Source organism: Varanus komodoensis, unplaced genomic scaffold (genome assembly GCF_004798865.1).
Source record: "Varanus komodoensis strain SLA01 unplaced genomic scaffold, ASM479886v1 scaffold34_1, whole genome shotgun sequence".
Taxonomy (NCBI): Eukaryota; Metazoa; Chordata; class Lepidosauria; order Squamata; family Varanidae; genus Varanus; species Varanus komodoensis.
In genome coordinates this window covers 5,678,217-5,700,073 of record NW_025335854.1, presented here as the reverse complement: position 1 = coordinate 5,700,073, position 21,857 = coordinate 5,678,217, and the positions used below count along the sequence as shown (strand labels likewise).

The 21,857-nt window shown below is 49.7% G+C and overlaps 1 protein-coding gene across 1 annotated transcript in view; it reads left to right on the top strand.

Moving 5' to 3' along the window:
• The window catches only part of LAMC1 (laminin subunit gamma 1), a 128,589-nt gene that overhangs the window by 82,377 nt on the left and 24,355 nt on the right, over positions 1 to 21,857 (top strand). The window contains exons 4-13 of the mRNA XM_044439319.1: positions 747 to 913; positions 3,906 to 4,094; positions 7,112 to 7,229; positions 7,314 to 7,412; positions 8,684 to 8,820; positions 11,329 to 11,451; positions 11,566 to 11,755; positions 13,489 to 13,601; positions 16,659 to 16,880; positions 17,792 to 17,980. Of these exons, the coding sequence (XP_044295254.1) occupies positions 747 to 913; positions 3,906 to 4,094; positions 7,112 to 7,229; positions 7,314 to 7,412; positions 8,684 to 8,820; positions 11,329 to 11,451; positions 11,566 to 11,755; positions 13,489 to 13,601; positions 16,659 to 16,880; positions 17,792 to 17,980 (1,547 nt within the window). The remainder of the gene's footprint in view (positions 1 to 746; positions 914 to 3,905; positions 4,095 to 7,111; positions 7,230 to 7,313; positions 7,413 to 8,683; positions 8,821 to 11,328; positions 11,452 to 11,565; positions 11,756 to 13,488; positions 13,602 to 16,658; positions 16,881 to 17,791; positions 17,981 to 21,857) is intronic.

Here is a 21,857-nt window from a genome sequence, read left to right as displayed (position 1 = left end):
ACTAACAATAAGATGGTACAGCTTTACCCATCTAGGTGCCTGCCGGTGCTTTAGACTGCAACCCCCAGTAGCCCCAGACAACATGGTCAATGGTCAGGAATGCTGGGCAGTGTAGTCGAAAGCGTCTGGAGAGCCCACCCTTTTGGGAAGGCTGGTGTAGTGGCTGAGAATACAGGTGAGCGAGGAAGCTCAGTTTTGCCTCCCCGACGGCCCTTAGGGGAGGCTTTTTCAGCACCAGCTCGCTGCTTCTCCCACGCCTGGTTGTGAGAATACAACCCTTGCCTATCTTACCAGGCTGCCTTGAATGCTCCTGGCGTTGCATATACAATGCAGGATGATGCGTGGAGCAGAGCAGGAGGCGACTGTCCTCCGGCCGTCCCCGGGCTCAGTGAAGTTGCACGACTGGTTGTCCCGGGAATGGAGGCCATCTTGGTCCAAGCTCTGACCCTGCGGTTCACTGTTCCTAGAGCAGGGGACTCCTAAGCCATCTTTAAACAGCACTGATGAAAGTGCTTCCTGCCTTGGAGAGAGCTGTCATTTGGACGAAGGAAAGTCGCCCCCTCGGCTCGTTGTGCGGACACGTTTCCCCCGCAGCAAGAACTCCTCCCTGGTGGGGGAGCAGCCGCCCGCTGTGCCCCAGGAGCCCTCCCCGGCCCCCGAGTGACTCAGTGCGTGGCCGTGTGGGAAGCCGGGGCTTGCGTGGGGCGCGAGATGTGCTGTCCTTCTGAGCCCTGTCCCTCCCGCAGGTGCAAATGCAACGGCCACGCCAGCGAGTGTGCGCAGAACGAGTACGGGAAGCTTTCCTGCAGTTGCAGGCACAACACCTTTGGGGTCGACTGCGAGAAATGCCTCCCTTTCTACAACGACCGGCCTTGGCGAAGAGCAACGGCGGACAGTGCCAACGAGTGTTTGCGTAAGTGCGCTGGGGCTGTTCTGAAATAATCTGGCTTTGTCTGAGAAGAAACGTCCCCCTGCCAATTATTTCCACCTCCTCCTACTGTCAAGTGGGTGGTAGCCAATTTTAAGGCTATTAAATGTGTTCCCTTCCTTCTTCCTCCTGGCAAGCGCTTGGCTCTTCCTGCCTCTGTCATCCTTTATTAATGCAGCAGCCAAGCATATTTTTAACCTACCTCAGGTATCTTGGTTTCACCTTATTACTTGAAACATGGTATGTGTTAGAAAGTTCTTGGACCCTGCAAAGTGTTAGGTAATTTTTCTGTTCATATCTCAAATCCAGACTATATTAGCTACCACTAGCTCGTTATCTATGCTTATTGTTGGCATACGGAGCTGTTTTCCCTAAATGCAAGGGGGGAAATTTATTTGTGCATTACTGATTTCGAATAGGGCTTGACTAATTATGCCCAGGAGTCTGTACTCTCTGTGCCAAAATATGTAGAGAAACTATCAGTGCCGGGGTGACCCAGATTCTGCAATCACAAGAATAGAATTCTGCAACCTGCATGCAGTAAGACCGTTGAGGCAACAGGTTTGACCCTTACTTTGTTTATGTTATTCTGCTATGGCTGGTCCTGGAGGCGCACCAGGGAGCTATGCCAAGAAGCCTCGCTTCCTGGCCGTTACAATTCTGGGCAGGAAACCCTTTGGCTTCTCTAACCAGGAAATTGCTCCTACAGTAGCTACTGGGAAGACTGTAATGCGTCTAGGCTGGAATCCTGCTCATTGGATTGCCCTCCACTTCAGATGGCGGGTTTGCTGGCATTGGCGGCGTAGGTCAGGAGACGAGTGCCTGCACTCAGGCTCAACCTGGGGACCGCTAATTGAGCTTGGTGGACGGAATGAGCTCGGTCGAGAGCTTCAGCTACAGGCAGTATGGACATGAAAGTAAGAGTATTCTCTTACTGCGGAGTAATCTCCTTGGCTAGGATGCATAACATAAACGCAGGAGACCTGTGTCAAGTTCTGCAGGGAAAGAAAGAGGGCGTGCATCCATCTGAATGACTTAATTCCCAAAACCTTACGTTTAGGCCTCCCTTTTTACATGAGAGTGCCTGGCACACAGTGCAAGAACCCCTAGCTCATAAGATGGAGAGAGGCAAGGGGCATCTTCCCTCCAGCCTGCACTCTGCGTGTGCCACGAGCTCTTGGCCATCCGTCTGAGTCCGTGACTTGAGTTGAAAGCCTGGCAAAACGGGTGTCTGGTAGCTCTTGCTCTGCTTCACGTCCGAGGCATGAGCAATTAGAGCTGTCTGCTGTAAGGAAAGCCGCAACGCTTTTTCCTCTCTCTCACAGGATGCAGCTGCAGAAAGCTGGTCCCACGTTATCGTTCGCCGCAGTTTGCGTGCCAGAGAGCAGCCGAGCTGTGTGGGAGGGCTGTGGGAAGGACAGGAACTCACGCACAGCTGGAAAACCAGCCGGGTGGAAATCTAGCCACTCCCTCTTCGTTTATTGATCCAAAGCTTTTCTAGACCGTCCCATTACTAACGTCTCGGGACGGTTTACAACAAGCACAGATAAAAATGGCACAGCATCCAGCCATTCACGATAAAATTTACAATTAAAACCAATTGAACATTAAAATAACGGGAGCATAAAAAGTTTTGTGCCTGGCGCCAAAAGGAAAAAGGCATTGGCACCAGGCGAACCTCTATGGGGAGTACATTCCACAATTGGGGTGCCACCACAGAGAAGGCCCTCCCAGGTAACCACGGCCCTAATCCCTTTCAGGGAGGGCTCCCAAAGAAGGACCCCCGCCTCAGATCTCAAGGGGAGGGGGGGCACAGAGGGGAGATATTGCAGCCCCACCCTGCGCTTTGTCCGTGCGCTAGCTCAGCATTGCCCGTGCTGGCCGAGGGGTGCTGAGCTGTGGTCCAACGCAGGTAGGGGGCACCCTGCTGGAAAGGCCACCCCAGCTTAGGGGTATTCTCTTCTGGCATTGCACTGTTGTGCACAGACAGCCCCCGCCTCGGAATTGCATCGCTCTTAGTCTGCTAACCGGAGCATCCCGGCAACACTGCAAGGATCAACAGGTGTCTAGTCCTGACTGTCAGGATGGAGGGGCAGCCCGTAGCTTGCGAGCTCAGTCCAAGCTCTTAGGGTGGCCCTCAGCACCCCAGTGATCACCCCCATTTCCTTTAGCAGAGGGCGTCCTTCCCTTGCAGCCTAAGAAACCTGCACAGGATTCACATCTCAGCCCTTTGGTTTGTGCTTAAGAAACGGGAGTGCATGCAAGAGGAGAGCTCTACCAAAGCCAGCGCTTTTCAAGAGTGCTCCACCTCTGCTTGAGCTTTCATGGGAATCGATAGGCCAAGCAGGCTGCCTGTGTCCATTCCTGGACACGTCTGATCTAGTCCGACCCTGGAAGCTAAGCAGGAGCAGTCCTGGTTAATGCTTGGATGGGAGAGCGCCTTGGAATACCAGGCGCTGTTGTGGAAGCTGGTCCTTCAGGGTTTGCCTCTCCATTCGATAGTCTAAAACCAAATAATCGCCTGCCAAAGAGCTCCGCTGTAGCCAACGGAGGACTCTCATGTTCCAGCCCGGAAGCATCACTCATATTCCCTTCCCAGGATACTGGTGGTGTCGCTGTGAATGGAAAAAGGGGAGCCACAGCAACACAGCTGCATTTTCTTCCTTAATTTTTTAAGCGGAACCCAAAGGAGAATTGCACAGAACGATTCTTTGTTCCTTTATGCTAAAGACGAAGCCTTATCTGAGGGAGCAAAGTACTGCCCCATCTTCCAGCATGCAGGAACAATGGCTTAATTTTCTGGCCTCTTCGATTATCCCTCCCCGGCATCCTCTACCTCTTCGTATTACTCTGCATGCCCAGACTGAGTTTCTGATCTTGAAGCATTACAGACTTTAGTGGCGAGGGGCTGGCAAGCAGGAAGGGAGATGCACTTCGCAGCCTGTTTCACAAACTTGCGGTTCTTCCTCGCCCACAGCCTGCAATTGCAACGGCCGATCGCAGGAGTGCTACTTCGATCCGGAGCTGTACCGCTCCACGGGCCACGGCGGCCATTGCACGGGCTGCTACGGCAACACCGACGGGCCGAGCTGCGAGAGGTGCCGAGAGAACTTCTACCGCCTCGGAAGCGAGGAATCCTGCCTGCCCTGCAACTGCAACCCCATCGGTGAGTGGAAGGGGTGCTGAACCGTGCTCGTTGCTTCGCTGCCAAACACCAGCGCCTGTTGAAAAGCCGCGGGGACCTGGATTCTTCGCGTAGCTACTCAGTATTGGTCTGTAAGATGTACCCACTAGATCGCACGTGAGCCAAAAGTCAGCTTCATTAAAAGGACAGACCTGAGGTCGCAGGAGATGCTTGCTAGGGCATTGGCCAGGCAAAACCCTGCATTTAGGGGAGCCGTACACGTGCACCCATAAAGATCAATAACTGAGAGCCATCTCAGCTGGCCACACTCTTGTCCCACCTTCTCAAAAATGGCCAAGAAGCTGCAAACAGCAGTGAGATTCCAGTCCCTGGCGGCAGCTTGGGGATCCAGGAAAAACAAGCCAGCAAATAAAAAATGGGGTCACAATCAGACTATGGAAGGGGAGATAAGACAGGTTCTACTGTGCAGGAACTGGAAAAAAGGCTGAAGAGCTGCAGGGAAAGCTGGGGAAAACAACCCAGGGTGAATCCAGGTGTCTGCTGTTCTCTGAACAGTCCACACGATGCTGTTTATTCACAGGGTGGGTTACTGTGTTGTGTGGGCCTGTCCTTTGTCTGGGTCGCTATGGGATCTCCTTCAGCGTTTTGTACTTGAGCATTAGTATAATATTTATACATACAATTGTGTGTTTAAAACATTGTAAGAAAAGCTGCATTCCTGTTGATAACAAATTTACTCACAAATGGAGGTACCAAACTTAAGCCCCAATTTAAGTTGCAGTGTGTGTTCCTCCACCGACCTGGTGTGACTCCTATTTTATCTTTGTCCCAAGTATGTCCAGTACAACGGTGAAGGTTGATTACTCCAGTATTCAGAGGCAAATTTAGAAGGCTGGGTAAGGAGCATTAAAACCCTGCAGTATATTCCATGACACACAAGCAGCCAGTGTATATTTAAAGTGCGTGTGTGTTGATTTAAGATGGTATTTTTGTCTGAGTAATTGTTTCTAAATAATTATAGGCTAGACTAAAGAATGTTGACTGTATATGGTAAGGGCTTGGTGAGCTCTTTGTTGATAAATTATTCTGTTTTGTTTCATCCTCCTTAAAAATAAAGGTTTTGTTCTGTTAGAATCATTGTTGAGCCTAAAGGTAGAATCAGGTCTTGCTTTCCTACTGAAAACTTGGCTTTTAATTACTCATTATCTCTTTAAATTACAGATGTTACCCATTTTTGAAAAGTAAATAATTTGTCCAAATACATTCTAGTTTTGGAAATGTCCTTGCGTTATATACCAGCTATCTTTGGGGGGCAATTTATCTGGCTTTAACTTTCAGGTTAGCAAATGGAGCTAATCCATATTTAGTACACATTGACCTGGTTCGGTCAATTGAACAACCAATGGCTAAGAAACTGTGGGTTTGGGAGCGCATGTGAACAAGCGTTAAAGCTGGATCTCACCCTAAACATGTGCTTCCACTTTAGTAAACTACCCAGGGACCGTGTTTTCTTTTGTGTCATCCAAATCCAGAATTTGGGGTTGTTGAAGGAGGGGAAAAAAGCAAAACAGGGAATTTAAAAAAAATTAAAGGTGGAGGCTGCCAGGAAGGGATGAGGGAGAATGGCAGAGCACCAAGAATGCAAGAGCAGTGGGGGTTGATCTCACCTGGCTGGGCTCAGGTGTCACCAGAGGTCACCTGGGGACAACCCATGCTGAAGAACTCTGCGACAGACCATTTGTTCCAGGGTGGCTCGCCTGAGAAAAGCAATCCATGATGGGGAACCTGCTCGAGAGTCAGACATCATGCTGCCTCCCCACAGTAATGGCCCACCATAGTTTTGCTTGATGCGAACGCGGGCTGTGTGCACTGCCGGGACCACATCTGACTCGCCCTGCAGGTTGGCGCTCCTGTCACTAAATGCTTCTCCATAAAGGGACACCCCTCCCTGTGTAAAAGTAGCAACTGAGCAAAGGGCTAGCTGCTTTTCTTCATGGACTGATGTCATCCATAGAGTGCTCCTGGCAGATTGATTAAATGTATGTGGCATTCTTGGCTTTTCAAAAGCACTGCATAAAATGAATGTTAAGCAATTAAATATAATTTAAGCAAGATAAGTAAATGTTAATTAAATATGAATATTAAATATTAAAGAGTTATGCAACATTAATGCCAACAATGAGGAAATGGGAATTGTGAAGAATTTTGCATACCTTGGTCCCATCATTAATTCAAATGGAAAGTGTGGCCAAGAAATTTGAAGATGGATACTCGGAAGGGAAGCACTGAACGAACTAGGAAAGACCCTCAAGTTTAAGGGCATTTCACTAGGGACCAAGAGCAAGAGCATCCACGCAACTGTGAATTGTAAGTAGTTTCACATTATTATGAGAGTTAGACAAAGCAGAAAGCTGACAGGAAGGAAACGGATGTATTCAAAACATGATGCTTGCAGAGAGCTTTAGGGAGCACCCTGGAATGACAAGAAGATAAACAAGTGGATCCCTGGATCTGTTGAAGTCAGAATTTGCCATGGAAGCAAATATTACAAGGGCCAGATAAGGCTGTCCCTCAGGCACATCATGGGAAGACAAGACTCGCTGGGGAAGACCATCATGCTAGAGAAAGGTGTAAACAGACGAAGAAGGGGGAACCAAACCTGGAATGGATCCTCTCCGTAAAAGAAGCCACGGCTTTGAATTTACAAAAGCTGAGCATGGCTGTTAAGCGCAAGGCATTATCCAAATCTGTAAATCTGAGACGACCTCAGGTAACAGCAGCAAATAAAAAACAATTGCAACATGGATGTCGCAGCCAGCCGGATTAGAAAAGTTAAGGATTTTTGAGCTTTGTATATCATGTACTGTCACATATTCTGCTTCATGCTCATCAAGTTAGTGCTTGAGGACGATTGCACTAATATATCGTTGTGCTCCAAGAATGTTTGTTTTCGGTCTTTAAGGCATCGTTGTAAGGGCAGTAGACTGGTGCGATTTGTTTGTTTCCAGGGGCTGCTCATTCTCATTCTGTTCCTGCAGGTTCCCTCAGCACTCAGTGTGACAACTACGGACGGTGCAGTTGCAAGCCCGGTGTGATGGGCGACAAATGTGACCGGTGCCAGCCTGGCTTCCACTCTCTCACTGAGGCCGGTTGCAGGTAAGGGTAATTCTTCCATAGGTCCGGCGCAGAAGTGCCGTCCGAGTGCACAGTCCCTTATTCTGCCTCATTATCCTCATCCAGGCGGTGTTCCTGCAATCCCGCCGGGAGCACGGACGAGTGCAACACGGAAACGGGCCGTTGCACCTGCAAAGAAAACGTAGAGGGATTCAACTGCGAGAGGTAACGTGGCGCTGCATTACATCGCGGGATTTAAGCCCAGGCCCGGAACAATTTATCATTACCTTTTGGTATTTGACCATTCAAGGCCTTCAGAGAAGCTGGTGTCAGGATAACACCTTTTAGCCCTGCAAAAATCCTGCAAGGTAGTTCCATGGCTCGGGTCTGCACTATAACTCATTGAACGAGACGATTCGATCTGTTTGTGGGTTGGACTGAGCTCAGAGCAGCCACTCTCAAACGGGGGGCTCCCATGTGTGAGGGAGGAGGGGGGCGGGTGTTTGGAACGAGGCTACGCTGGCAGTTGAGGGGCTGCTAGGTAGAATTTGCTGATCGGCTCAGGGGACTACGTGCGGCCCCGGCAGTTTTCCTTTCTCAGCACAGATCTGTCCGTGCCCGCGCACACACGGTCGAACTCCCGCAACGGTCCTGGCCTTTGCCGCCTTGCTGAGGGAAGCAAGCCTGGATCTGGCAGTCCCGCTTGCGAAAAAGATTGTTGCCATCGCTCTGCGGTCTTTGCAGACTCACTGAATGAATTTAACTACCTGTGACAGACTCGTGTCTTTGGATGTCCCCGTGTATGCACTTGCATCCAGGTGGGGCCACTGCCCCATGGCAAAGACCATTGTAACCTGAATGGAGGCGCCATTCCGAGCAAGGATTTGAACCCAGGCCGTCCTATTCAGTGTCCAGCGTTCTGTCTGCCACCCCTCAAAAGCAGGATGGGTTCTGCTTTGGCTTGGTTCCTTCTTGGAACTTTTTAAGGCTTTCCATGAAAGGAAGCGTGGCTTTGTTTAACGGAAACAGTAGTCTGGCAGGGTTGCGCCATGCATTGTGGGTTTGGCCTAATATAACGAGACTTTTCACTGGAGAAGAGCCTGATGCTGGGAACGATTGGAGGCAAAAGGAGAAGGGGCGGCAGAGGATGAGGTGGCTGGATGGGGTCCCTGGGGCGGTGGGTGTGAGCTTGGGTGGACTCTGGGGATGGTGGAGGACAGGAGAGCCTGGAGGAATGTTGTCCATGGGGTCGCGATAGGTCAGAGGATGAGGTGGCTGGATGGGGTCACTGGGGCGGTGGGCATTAAGCAGTCGGAGTGAGCTTAAGTGGACACTGGGGGATGGTGGAGGACAGGAAGCCCTGGAGGAGTGTTGCCCATGGGGTCATGAAGGGTAAACAACAACAACAACAACAACAGAGACTTTGCTAAAAGTGATTATTTGTGCAGCAGTGGTGTGAGTGGGATTAGAAACGTCCATTTTTGTTTTGTTTTTAGGTGCAAACCGGGCTTCTTTAACCTGGACTCTGCCAGCCCTAGAGGATGTACTCCTTGCTTCTGCTTCGGGCATTCATCCGTTTGTTCCAATGCTGTTGGATACAGTATCGCCAGAATTACCTCTAGCTTCCAAATCGGTAAATGCATGCTTCCGTCTCACACGAAGACATGCCCTGAGCCATGCCAGCCACGAAACACAAAAACAATTTATTGCCATGTATTAAAAAAAATATCGAAATGCACTATGATGTCATGAACTTAGTGTTCCAGAAAATGAATCAGGATATCAAGATAAAATATCAGTTGACAACAAGAATAGAACAGCTGGTACCAAATTAGTCTGGCGTTGCTATGTTCCGGTGCATTTAATTTGTTGAGTAATTCGAAGTCTAAAACACATGTACATGCACCTTAGTGAGCTGTACTTTTCCTTAAATAAAGCAGGCAGGCAGGTGGGAAGGTGAGAGAAGCTTCATAAAACCCAGTGACTTTGCAACGTCAGCCTTGCATCTTAGGTCTCTTACGGGTGCTGTGCAGCTTTCCGTGTTCTGCAGCCAGTATGGACTTCTTTGTCTCAGCACGCATAAGATTAAGAGCTTAATTCGGAGTTAAGTAGCATGTGGACTAAATCCATCCCTGCTCCAGACATTTTGACGTGTGCCCCAGAAGGGCTTGGCAGTATTGCCTCTTCGTGTCCATCCCGCTGCAGGCTCTCCAGGAACAGTCGCTGCTTTCACATCCTTCGGCTCAATAATGCCTTTGGGAAATCCGCAGCCTAGTGCACCATACTTGCCTTAAAGCCTTTCAGTAGTTTTGAAGGGTTTGCCTGCAAAACCACTTGAGCCATTGGCCAGCCCGGTCTTGCATCTCCTCTCTTGGGAGGTGGCATTCCTTATACCTGTCACATGAACCTTCCGTGCCAGCAACCCCTCTGCCCGGTGGGTAGAAGCCCTGCGCCTTGTTTTTCATCAGGACATGCTGGAAGTCATTCCTACTTTCCGCCTAAACCCAGCATTTGCTTTTCCCATCTCCTGCTAGAAACTATCGTTTGAGGGGGACCCCAAAAAACTAGGAATTTATTAAAAACCGTGTATTTATTTTTACCTGTTCAAACTTCAGTCACCTTCAGAGTACTCTCTGTTTGATGCGATACACCTATCGAGACTTTTTTCCACTGCTCAAAGCAGGTTTCGAAGGAGTCGATTTTGATGCCTTTTAGTGCTTCTTCCGTTTTTTGTTTCTCCTCTTTTACATTGGCAAAATGTTTCCCTTTGAGGACTTTTTTCATCCAGGGAAACAAAAAAAGTTGCACGGGCAAGATTGGATGAAAAAGGAGGGTGGGGCACAAGGGTCATGCCATTTTTTGGTCAGAAACAAAATGTCCCCTCCACACATGGAATCCGCCGTCACGAAATAGGCGGACATGTTGGAAGGGTCTCCTAAAAACCTCACTGGGGCCGAATGCGACCCTGCGCAACAGCCTGGCTGGGTGCACTCCTGCAGGTGGGTTCCTAGAACACTCACCTCCCGGGGGGAGCCGGTGCTACAAGGGGCCCGCCCTCCAGAAGATAATTACTGCTTTTGTGGGCCCCCCCTCTTGCATGCCCTTGATGTTCCTTGGTCCCCATCCTTCCACAAGGCATGGACCGAACCGTTTGGCCTTTTCAGTCGTCTTTTTGCTTGCCGCACAGGGAAAAAGCGAGCATTTCCCGGTCCCCTTGCTCCATTTTGTCTCGCGAGTGATTCCTAGCATCACTTGGCCCATCAAACAGAGGGGCTTGAACTAACTGCTCCAGGCAGACTGGACCCTCCCGGGGCACTGCCAAACTCTTCGCATTTGAGAGAGGGGTCACCTTACCTCCATTAGGTGAGGCGGCAACTTGGCTCTGCCGAGTTGTGCTGCGCACTGCCCTGTTGACGTACAAGCCAGTGCAGTTGTGTGCTTCTCTCCTCCGTCCTTCGCTGACGAGATCGCCTGTTGCTGGTAATTAGGCCTGCGATTCACCCGTGTCCCCAGAGGGACCACCAAGAGGGAAGACAGGTTGCTTCCATGCAGGTGTAACCCTGTGCATTCACACAGCCCTCCTAGCCCCCCCACCCCCGTCAGTGTCATGCTTTCATTGGACTGGCTGTTGATACCGAGATCGGGTGTTTCCGTGCGTTGCTTTCTGTCCTTGTCGGGAACAAGCGGAGACCATTTCCCACCCAGAACTGCTCTGCTGTAGGAGCTTCCCTAACGGGAAGGTACAGATCCCGTATGTGTGAATGTACAGGTGACCGCTCAGAGAACCACAGCTATAGTTAAGCAACCTGCCTTTCATCCCACCCCTTTATTTGCTAAAATTCGGCCAGGTTTATGCATGGGCAAGGCAGCAGCACAAGCAAAAACACGCCCGCTCCACTTATGTCTAGCTAGACCCTTTGGTGCTCCTGAAACAGGATTTTCGCAGGTTTCAGTTGGGGGCACCATGGCACTTTCCCCATGGCAAACATTTCCGAGCATCTGGTGGCATCTGCTCCTCTTACTTCCAAGTTGGCCAAAGCAAGTTAACACGCAAGTATCTCAAAACAGCAGTGGGTGTTTCCTTAATTACCGTGAACTCGTTTTTCCTGAATGCATGATCACTTCTCCTTGTGGCTCTCAGGAGAAGAAGCCTGGCACGCCGAACAACGAGATGGCTCCGAAGTTGCAGTGCAGTGGCGCACCGAGACGCAAGAAATATCTGTCATCTCAGAAGCACCTTTTCCCATCTACTTCGTTGCACCAGGTACCAGGCGAGAGGGGCTGTTTCCATTCCAGGGCGATAGATAAAACCTTATCTGGAATTAATCTTCCTGTCTTTACCATTCCTCGCATGTGGACTTCCTTGTTCTTCTTTCAGGCAAATTCCTTGGGAACCAAGTCTTGAGTTACGGCCAGAACTTGACGTTCTCTTTCCGGGTCGACAGGCGGGACACGCGCCTTTCGGCTGAGGACATAGTTCTCGAAGGGGCAGGGCTAAGAGTTTCTGTCCCTCTCATTGCCCAAGGCAATGCTTATCCGAGTGAGAACACGCTGACATATTCCTTCAGGTAAGCAGTGTGCTTCGAACCTGTGGACATTCAAGGGGAAAGTCAGCAGCTGTAAGCAGCATCTGACACAGCAGAAAGTGTCTCATGAAAGCGCTCAGAATCCTGGCTACACAAAACACAGGTGATTCTCCCTGAGCCAAACGCATAAAAGGCTGGCTGAAGTGAGCAACATCTGGAATTGGATGTTGCCGTTGACTTTCAGCATTTCAGAATTGGCTCGCAGTGGTTAGGCATGCTCAGTTCGCCTTTTTCCTGTTAGACGTTTAAACTTCCCAGTAAGCCAAGTTCTCTGGGGCGTGTACGATTTCTAGTATGCAAGCGTGCCTCGCCAGTGCCTGTTTTGAGTTGTGGCTTGGGGAAGGTTAGCTCGTTTCGTATTCGAGGAGGCCACCCCCTTTGGAGGGCCGAGGAGTGCCCTTGGAAATGTAGCTCTACCAACCTGTGTTGTTTGGAAATAATTGGCAAGTATTGCTAATCGTGCAATTGGATTTAAATCGATTTCTCCAACCTAGTGATTGCCTGAGTCACACAGTCCTAACAGTAAGAGGTGAATGTAACTTGCTAGTGTTCTAGATCAGGTAACTACCTGATCTAGAACACTAGAACAAAGAGAGAGAGAGAGAGAGCCAAGCCCTATGACTGGAGGAAAAAGAAATAAACAGCAGGTGATGCACCAGCTAAATCTATACGCTTTACAGTCTCATTGTTTTTAATGGAGGAAGAGTTAAGAGCTTGCTTGATGTTCACATTTTAATTCAGTGCAATAACAGGTGGTTAACTTCAGCTGGATCATGCCCACCTATTGTCTTTGAATACATGTTCAAATTGTCGGCCTTTGTGTTGTAACTGGAAGCCTCTCTCCTGATGGACATTAATGAATGGCTGGATGATGAGCAGGTTCATTCTAAGATCAGAGGCTCTAGACATGGAAAAGCCACGTTGGTGGGACCAGTTGTATTGGGCATGGTGGTTTCATCCCATATTGATTTTACTTATCATGCTTCCTCCCCACTGTAAGACTAGAAATACAGTTAGAACAACCAGGCCTCTCTTGCATACATAATCCAGATCTAGACTGAATGCTGTGCACTGTACTGGCAGATTTCAGACATGGGGGGCGGTTAAAGCCAGCCTTCCGAGAGTCCCAGTCAGACCCTCTCCTCCTCTGGGGTTCCCAAGTTAGCCACACCTCTTCCCTTTCATTAACCCGAGATCATGCGCTGGTTTCCCTGTTGTGCTGCTTGCTTCCCATTCCAGGAGGTTGAAATGCCTCTTCTAAGGATTAGGAAACAAGGTAAGATGGAGGCAGGCCGGGTCCCATGCACGTCGCCCTCAGCCCCAGCATGGTTGCCGTCCCTCTGCAACGCAGCCTGGTCCTGGGGCCAGCGGACGTTCTGCAGCAGACGGTGTGGCAGGCGCTGTGGGTGGGGGTGACTTTGGCAGGGCTTCCTGGCGGATGCGGCCGCTCTGGTTGAGGAGGCTGAGTGGAACTGAACCCCCCTAAAGGGCTGCCGGGATTCCAGTGTGGGTACGAGAAGTGAAAGACTGGCTAGTTGCTCTTGAACCTCTTGGCATGGCCAGAATGAGGGGGAGAGAGAGGAAGAGAGAGAGAATCAGGGGAACACTGAGCCCCAGCAGAACACGCACCCGAGCGCAATAACCGCTTTCTGAGCCGGACTGTTGCAGTGAGATCGCCAGAGCTTTTAAAAGTGGTGTGTGCTTCTTCCCTTCAGGCTCCATGAAGCAACGGATTATCCCTGGAGGCCGGCTCTTACGCCTTTCGAGTTCCAGAAGCTGCTGCACAATTTAACTGCTATCAAAATCCGTGGCACCTACAGCGAGAGGAGTAAGTTGGCAGGAATTGCTGGATGAGCTGGCCAAGAGGAAATCAAGCAAGGGGCTTTCTCAGTGGTGGCTCCTATATAGTGGAACTGCTTGCCCTGCACGGTTTTTTAAAGTGTCTCTTTCGTTTTCGTTTGTTTTAGCTTGAGAACAGTAAGCCAGCCTTTTTCTGGGATCCTGGCTTATTCTTTGAGAATATGACGACTTTATACTTTTTAAAATAAAGCATGAGGCCAAATAGTTCTCCCCACAGAATTCTGGATGTGAGGAGAGATGCAACAAATATTTAAATAGGTGACGTCTGAGAACATGGAATTCAGGAAGGAGAGCAGGACTATAAATCACATACACAAGCATCTGGTTTTTAAACGAGTGGGCCCTGTATCTCATTCTGTGTAGGAGACATTGAGATATGTAAATAATGCTGGAATTTCACAGCAAAGTGCAGTGGATGGAGGAAAAGGAGGCTAATAATTTATACCACTTTCAACAACCAAATAATTTAGGTGAAAGGTACGATCTCCACATTGCAGATTTAATGAGGGAATATTGGCTTACCTGAGACTCTCTCATAATAGGTGGGATTTGAACTAGGAGCTCCCCGATTTACTCCTCAGTCTCTTACTCGAGCTCTCTCTCCCTGCGCAGCATACAGGAATCATTTAGGAATCTAATGAGGAAGCTTGGTTCTTCTCTTCTGCACTTGAGCCTGATTTATAAACATCTCTGACTTTGTTTCAGTACTGCTTATATGGCTTTAGTTATCCAGATTGGATAGGTTAGCCAAGATGTTCTTTGAAATCTGATATACACAGCAGATTTCATTGGATCATCCTGATTTGATCCACACCTCCCTAGTTCTCAACATAAATGGCAGAATTTTCTGGAGTACCTGTGCATTGACCACCTGATGGAAGTGGTCCGTGCTGCAGTCATTAGGTTGGTAAAATGCAGAACGCATCATGCTGATTATGTCTGAAATGCATGGAATCCAGGGGAGCATTGCGAAGCCCTGTATACCAAAGGGGAATGTCATTACTGAAGGTTGGGGTGGTGGTGTGTGGAAAGACAGTGGCGTAATTAACATTCCTCTCATTGCTCACAAGCAGGAGTGCCTGGAATTGTGGTCAGAGGTAGCGTTCCTGGCCAGAATGTAAACATCCTAACATCAACATAAAGCGCCATTAAAAATACTGTATACATGAGGTAGAGCCCTTCCTAAAGCAATAGCCAGCGTGTGGCTGCCAAGCCTAGTTGCAGGGGGATTGTGAAATCAGAAGGGAACAGCTCGCCTTTTTCTAGGATTATAACTTTGCTGAAAAAGAGCTTGGTGTCGATTCACATAGGATGGATTAAGATGTTAGCCTGGACTGAAAGATCAGCCGGTCCATCTGCAAGGGGTGGGAGCCGTTCTTGTATGCTTCTCTTGACCATATACGAAAGAATGATGTGTGCAAATACATTTTATGCTAGTAAACGCCGCATTCCTCTCCCACTCCCATGCTTTTACTAGGAGGCTGCTTGGCTGGCTGCCATCTCCATAAGCTGCTTTGCTCTACTGTGCAAAGGCGTTGCACGTAGGCCTGGTGCAGATTTCGTACTAGTTCTCTGGGAACTTTGCTTGCAAAGTAGGAACCAGCCTAAGGAATGCCCATTCTACTGTCTCTGGAGCAATTACGACGTCCCTCCCCCTCCCTCCCCCTCCCTTCCCTTCCCCCCCCCTTCCCCCTCCCTTCCCCTTCCCTACCCTGCTTGCTTGCTTTCAAGCTTTTGTAGGCCACCCACTACAAACGTCTTGGGACAGCTTATAAGAAAAAGGGAGAAAACCTCCAAAAAATAGAAATCCAGCCTCCATAAGAGAAGCATGAACCATGCTTGCCCAGTCTCTGTCGCGCTTGCGCAACGCGAGACTCCTGCGAGGCACGCTGCCTGCAGGAAACAGACTTAAAATTGTTCATGAGGCTTATGTTGTTTGCAGTGGCTTTGATGGGACGCGGCTTGGGTTTATTCGTGGTTTGCTTGGGGTGCCCCTAAAATGAGGCCGTGCTTCATGCCAAGTAGGGGAAGGGGAAAGTCGCTCTTGAGAGTGGAAGAAGATGTGGAGGTGGGAGGCTGGCTTCAGAGCTTGTAATTATGGCAGCTCTCGGCACAATTGGCAGGAGAGAAACGTCTCTTGGCCACAGCAGGCTCCGTGACTTGCAGGCACAAGCACACTGCATCAGAGTGGATTACCCCTTTATAGTGGCAAATAGTCAACTCTCTGGGATGTGGGGGGATCCTCAGCAATGTGTGACTTTCCAAGTGCTTTGGCCTATAGCTCACATCATCCTTGAGCATTGGCTATGGTGGTAGGTGCTTATGGGGGCTGCAGGCCAGAACACCTGGGGGGCAGCAAGTTGCGATCCACAGTTAGATTCGCTTGAGTGAGAAATAACACTCCACCTTCAAAGCCTCCCCAATATCCAGGAATGACTTTCTGCAGATATATTTCATTTGATCAGCTCGAATCACGCTTCAGTCAGTGCAGTGCACGGTATGTACATTGCCACCGGGTATTTCCATTAATCCTAAGCCCTTTAAAGCCAAACCTAACAAGCAGGAAGGTTTTCTTAATACACAACACTCTGTGCACTCAGCTCAACAGCAGTTCCTTCCTTTTTGTTACCTCCTGCCAAAGGCAGAAAAACAAACAGATATTAGGAGTCAACACTGGGACAGCCTCGAGCAAAGTCCAGCTCTGCGAGGCAGGCTCCCTGTTCCCCTGAAGTGTGAAGGAGGTGGTCTGAGTAGTGGTCTGGCCTGACCTGGCCCTTGCCTTTCTCCCATACTGGTCCTCCAGTCTAAATCGTTGCTGATGAGAAGAGGGAACTGGTGGGACCTTTCCAGTTGTAAGACTCCTAATTGGAAATGGGAAATAGATCCAGCCGCATGTCTTTTGCATTTTGGGATGATTGGTGGATTGGTTTTGATTGAGGCCCTTTGCTTCATGACTGTGCCATTCCAGGCCGTTCCCTTAGCAGTTAAACCCAATTAATCTGCCTGCGTGGCCCCTCTTCTCCAGATGCGGGATATTTGGATGACGTCACGATCGTGAGTGCTCAGCCCGGACCTGGAATCCCGGCAACGTGGGTCGAGAGCTGCACGTGTCCCACAGGATACTTGGGGCAGTTCTGCGAACGGTGCGCCCAGGGCTACAAGAGGGAGAACCCCCGTCTGGGGCCGTACAGCCCGTGCGTGCCGTGCTTCTGCAATGGGCACAGTGAAACCTGCGACCCCGAATCCGGTAAGGGGAATGGCAGACCGACGGGGCTGGATCTTGCCCGGGCCTGTTCGAGAGGCCCCGGCTGTGATGCTTGCCGCAGCTGTGGCGTTGCAGGCCTGTCGCCTCCTCAGGTGTGCTCCTCACATGCACCTGTGGCTCCCTCTTCTGGCAAACGGCCAGGCTGGCATTGAGAGGAAGGGGCTTGGCTCCTCCAGGCCGAAGCCCCTGCGCCTGAAGAAGGCCTCAGCCGAGCAGCCAGGACTGAAATCCCTTCCTGGCCCAGGAGGAGTTTCCCCTCTTAGCAATTTACTGCTGTTCTTTATTTGTGAAGTGTTATTAAATTGAATTTGATTTATCTGGAAGGGAACGGGTGGTTCCCAGCAGTGCTGGCCACGCTGCCCTAGAAAGCCCATCGTTGATGCATCAGCAGCCCTTGCTAGTGCAGGGGGTGGGGGAGTCACAACATGTCGTCTCATCTTGATGAGACTCCGGCCTTCTTCTTTGTACCAGCAAATGCTAAGGGCATTCTAATGGTGTTCATGCTAACGTCGCATTGTTAGGACTTGCGCTGAGCCACTGTCCTTCTGCAATGAATTCAGCAATGAATGGAAGGACCATTCCGGGAATGGTCCTACGCATGCTCAGGCAGAAGGAAGTCCTACAATTCCCAGCATGCCTCACGTTGGCTGGGGCATGCTGGGAGTTGTAGGACTTCCTTCTGTCTGCACAGAAACAGAATTGCACCCGAAGGCAATGCAAATATTTAACGTGCCCTAAAAGCAGAATTGTATGCAGGTAGGCCAAATGCACAAAGCACTCTTTTCCAGCCCTGACCTGCGCCACACGCCTATCGTGTTTCTGCACATGGCCATTTGCTGAGTCCGTGGGCCAGCTGGGAATCAACCTCCTTCTCTTCTCCCCACCTCATGCAGGAGCCTGCGACTGCAGGGACAACACGGCCGGTCCCCACTGCGAGAAGTGCAGTGACGGCTATTACGGGGATGCCACCACGGGGACCTCTTCTGATTGCCAGCCTTGCCCATGCCCAGGGGGCTCGGCCTGCGCCGTAGTACCGAAAACCAAGGAGGTGGTCTGCACCAGTTGTCCAGCTGGTACCACAGGTGAGCTTCCTCACCGGAAGAGCTTCCTCGCTGTTCGAGCAAGATGGCGGAAGAACCAGCTGCCCGGAGAGGCGGTGGGCTCTCCCACACTGGAGACATGCAAAAGAAACAGGACAGCCCTCTGAGTGGGATGGTGCGACGTGGTGTCCTGCAACTGCAGGGGTGGACCCGATGGCCTTCATGGCCCCTTCCGACTCTACTCTCCTATGATTCTGAGTTCCCATGATGCACAGCCATGGCCCACTGGCCTGAGGCTGGTTGGGCTGCATGGCCAGGGAGCAGGGGCAAGAGTGGATGGACCCTTTTTTCAAGCATCTCAAGCGCAGGATTTTGCAGGCTTCCTTCATCATGGGTCTCCGTCGTGCAAGTGGGGAGGGGAAGCATGGCTGTGAGTGGAAGTGTTGGCCCCTTTCCAGGGTTCATGCATAATCGTAGAGTGCAGCTCATAGCCCAAATGCCTGATTCTGCCTAACTGTGGAAGCTGAGCAGGGTCAGGCCTGGTGGAATTCTGGATGGGGGACTTCAGTGTCCTGAACTGCCCGGAGAGCTTTGGCTACGGACAATATAGAAATGTAATGCAACAACAGCAGCAGCAATAATTGTAACTGGAAATGCGTATTCACCTGCCAGATCTGGGGAGAAAAGAAAATACTATCATATGGGCTAAAAGCTTGAATATCAGGGCTTTAGACGGGTCTGTCAGACATCCCTTAGATGCTCAGCGTATATGATTGAACCATTATTACGGCTATCGGCCTGCTCCCATCTTGCCCAGGATCCCTCTGAAGAAGTTATACAAGAAGGCACACTTGTACAATGACAAGTGCAGACAATGGTGGATTCTGGTTTAAGTGCCTTGAATATCCGTCGAATGGGTAATTGGCCTTGCATCCCGTTTACGTGAGAGCTGGGAACCATAAGATCTTTTAAAGATCTGGGAAGCACAAAAAAGTGCACCAGAAATGGAGCCTTCTCCTGTCTGCCCCGTGGCTCCTTAGCCCACGAAGCGTCGCTCGACTCGCAGTCTTGCTGCTTCCGGCCTCTGTGGCTCGCCAGTCCGTTCTGAACTGGCTTCCAAGAGCGGAACGGGGTTTGCCCTTCTTAATGATTCACGCCGCAGTCCAAATCATTGCGCAAGTTGGTTGTCTGTGTGCAGCAGCCAGCGTGATGGAGCGGTGGAAGTCAGGCCGGTGGGCATTTCACCCTGTGTTTCTGAATGACGCCTTTGCCAAGGCATGCGTGTCGGCGTTCCTTGGTACTGCTTATCAGTCTGTATAACCGTGGGGCAGACGTGAATTCCTGTTATTCGCTTTGCTTTGCTAACCTTTCGGAAGGGTGGCAATTACAGTACGTAAACCGTTCAGATAATGTAGGGTTTAGAATGTGGCAACCCTCGAATCGGACTGGGTGGATGTTTTGTGGAGAAGATGAGGCAGTTCCCCTGCCTTTTTGAGACATAACATCTCTTAACGAGCATTTCATCAAGTCGTTCCTGAAGTGCATTGCCTGCCAGGGCAAGTACTAAGCCGGAAAGAAAAATAATCCTTTGGCCTAACGGGCCCTTCCAGATGCAGACATGATACTTAACCCTGGCATGTTTTGGTTCATCCGGACCCCGGTTTCTGAACCAGATGCCATCCTCAGTGTTGACTTTCAAGCCATGCTTTTCCTGTTTTACAGTAACTTTATCTGATCGCATCCCCGCTGCCCCATGGGCTACATATTTGGTCAAGGCTTTATGCTCTTAATATTGTTGTCCTGTTCCTTTTTATTCCGCTGAAGTTCATTATATTAAATGATGCTTCACTTTTCAACTCTTTTTTCTCTTTGCTCATCTAGACTTTTGATTTTCCGTCCATCAAATGACATCCATCCTTCTGTTTCTGATTTTAATCCTTTTCCCATTTCAGTCACTCATCTTGGAGATAAATATACCATCTGCTTAATTCAGACCCTTTCTCATTTTTAGAAGACATACGCAGCACTGTGTACTTTTTCTTAAGTCATTTGAATCCACTTTTCTGATATCAGTCCCCTGCTGAATATTCTTTTCCACAATGTACGAAAATTATCAATAAAAGCAGTTTTTAAAGGAAACCTCTAAATGTTAACATACGCTTAATTTAATTTCCTTTTGAATAATACACTCATCAGATTTTTCTTCTGTCCCTTCCCAGGTTTCCTTCTTTTTTATTTCTTTTGTTCTCTATGTTTTAACTACATTGAAAGCCTGCTGGGAGCAGCCTTGCTGTAGTAGTTTGTTTTTGGTGATTTTTGGTTAATACATTTTAATAAATGTGTGTGTCATTCAAAGAGCATGATACAATGTTTAGAGAATTGGACCTGAGCATGCAACACACAAGTTCATATTCTCAAACCTTGGGTGTGCAAATAATCAAAACTCGTTGAGGTTCTCTGAATTCCATCTGGAAGCATTCCAGCTTATGCCTGTATCTGATTGCAAGCTTTGTTTTATTCCACACACAAAATTCATACTTTGCGCACATTTTTCCCAAAAGGATTCATCAGTTGTACACATTTTCTCCCACAGATCAAAGTGCTTGTGCACATTTTTCAGAAGTATGTAGCCAAATTTTCAAATGTTTGTTTATTTCATTGTTATACCTCCCAGTGGGCAAAGTTCCCTCCACCTTGTGCTTGCTTGGCGTCCTGTCCATGGAGGGTATCGGCGGTGGCCAGCTTAGGCTGCAGGTGAATGCAGTGCCTGTGAACTTCCACACCCAAAGAATTGTGGGCACCTAATGCAGGGTGGGAAGAGTGTGACAGGGAGGACAACCTCGTGGTTTCGCCTGCCACGCCAGTCTGCTAGAAGGCCAAGCTCAGCTGGCGAAAGCTGCGGTCCTTCACCGCAGGGGGAGCGGCAGCTCAGGTGGTGCCAGGATCCATCCGATAGAAACAGAGTGATGGATGGCCTAGGATGCCCCTCCCGGGCCATCTAGTCTGACCCCCGGCCCCAGCTGGCTCCGCTCACGACATGCCCGCCATGTGGACGTCCAGCCTATCCTTGAACACCCGCACCGATGGGGCCTCAGCCACCTCCCGTGGAAGCCCATTTCACACCCTCGGGGTCCCGACTGTCAGGAAGTGCTTCCTGGCATCCAAACGGAACCTTGGCTCCCTGAGCTTTGCTCCGTTGGAGCATGTCCTGCCTTCCTCCGCAGGGGAGAACAGGTCTCTACCCTGTTGGTGGAGGTCTTTATTTTTGGGGTGGCCGCAACAAGGAGGGGGAGCACCGTAAGTGCTGATCCCCAAGCCTGAGGCCAGAATTGGGACTGCAAGCGCTCCTGTAGCCCTCTGGACATTCTAGTGGCCAGGGGGTGCCTTGCCCACAACGGCATTAATTCAGCATGATATCGGTATTGCAAATACTTCTGTGGACTTGGGCTGCGGTTGGCATTGTCCGTTAATGCATTGCCCGTTTTTGCATTGCAAAAACTAAATGCAATTAATTTCTCGTGCATCTGTATCCAAGGCAACTCTACATGCTGTGGGTACTGAGCATGGCCACCCCGAATTTGGCTGGAATTTTCTTGCAGGGGATGGTCTTGTTCCCTTAATTAAAAAAAAAAGTATTTCTGGAAACCTGTAAGTTTGCAGAGCAGGCTTATAACGGACTAATTTCTCGCTGGTAGCATTTTGGCTACAATCCAGCTGGCACCCAGCTTTTGAGTTCAGGTTAGGAGAGATAAATGCAAGTCCCATTTCTAACATTTGCCTTTGTGTGGATTAGGGTGTTCACGTTCTTTGTGTGGATTAGAGTATTTATGTCCTTTTATCTCATCTTTAGTGTTATGACTGTGCAAAGCCCTCATTGTTCTATTTTCTGTATTTTCAAAGAAGCCTCCTCACGTTCTGA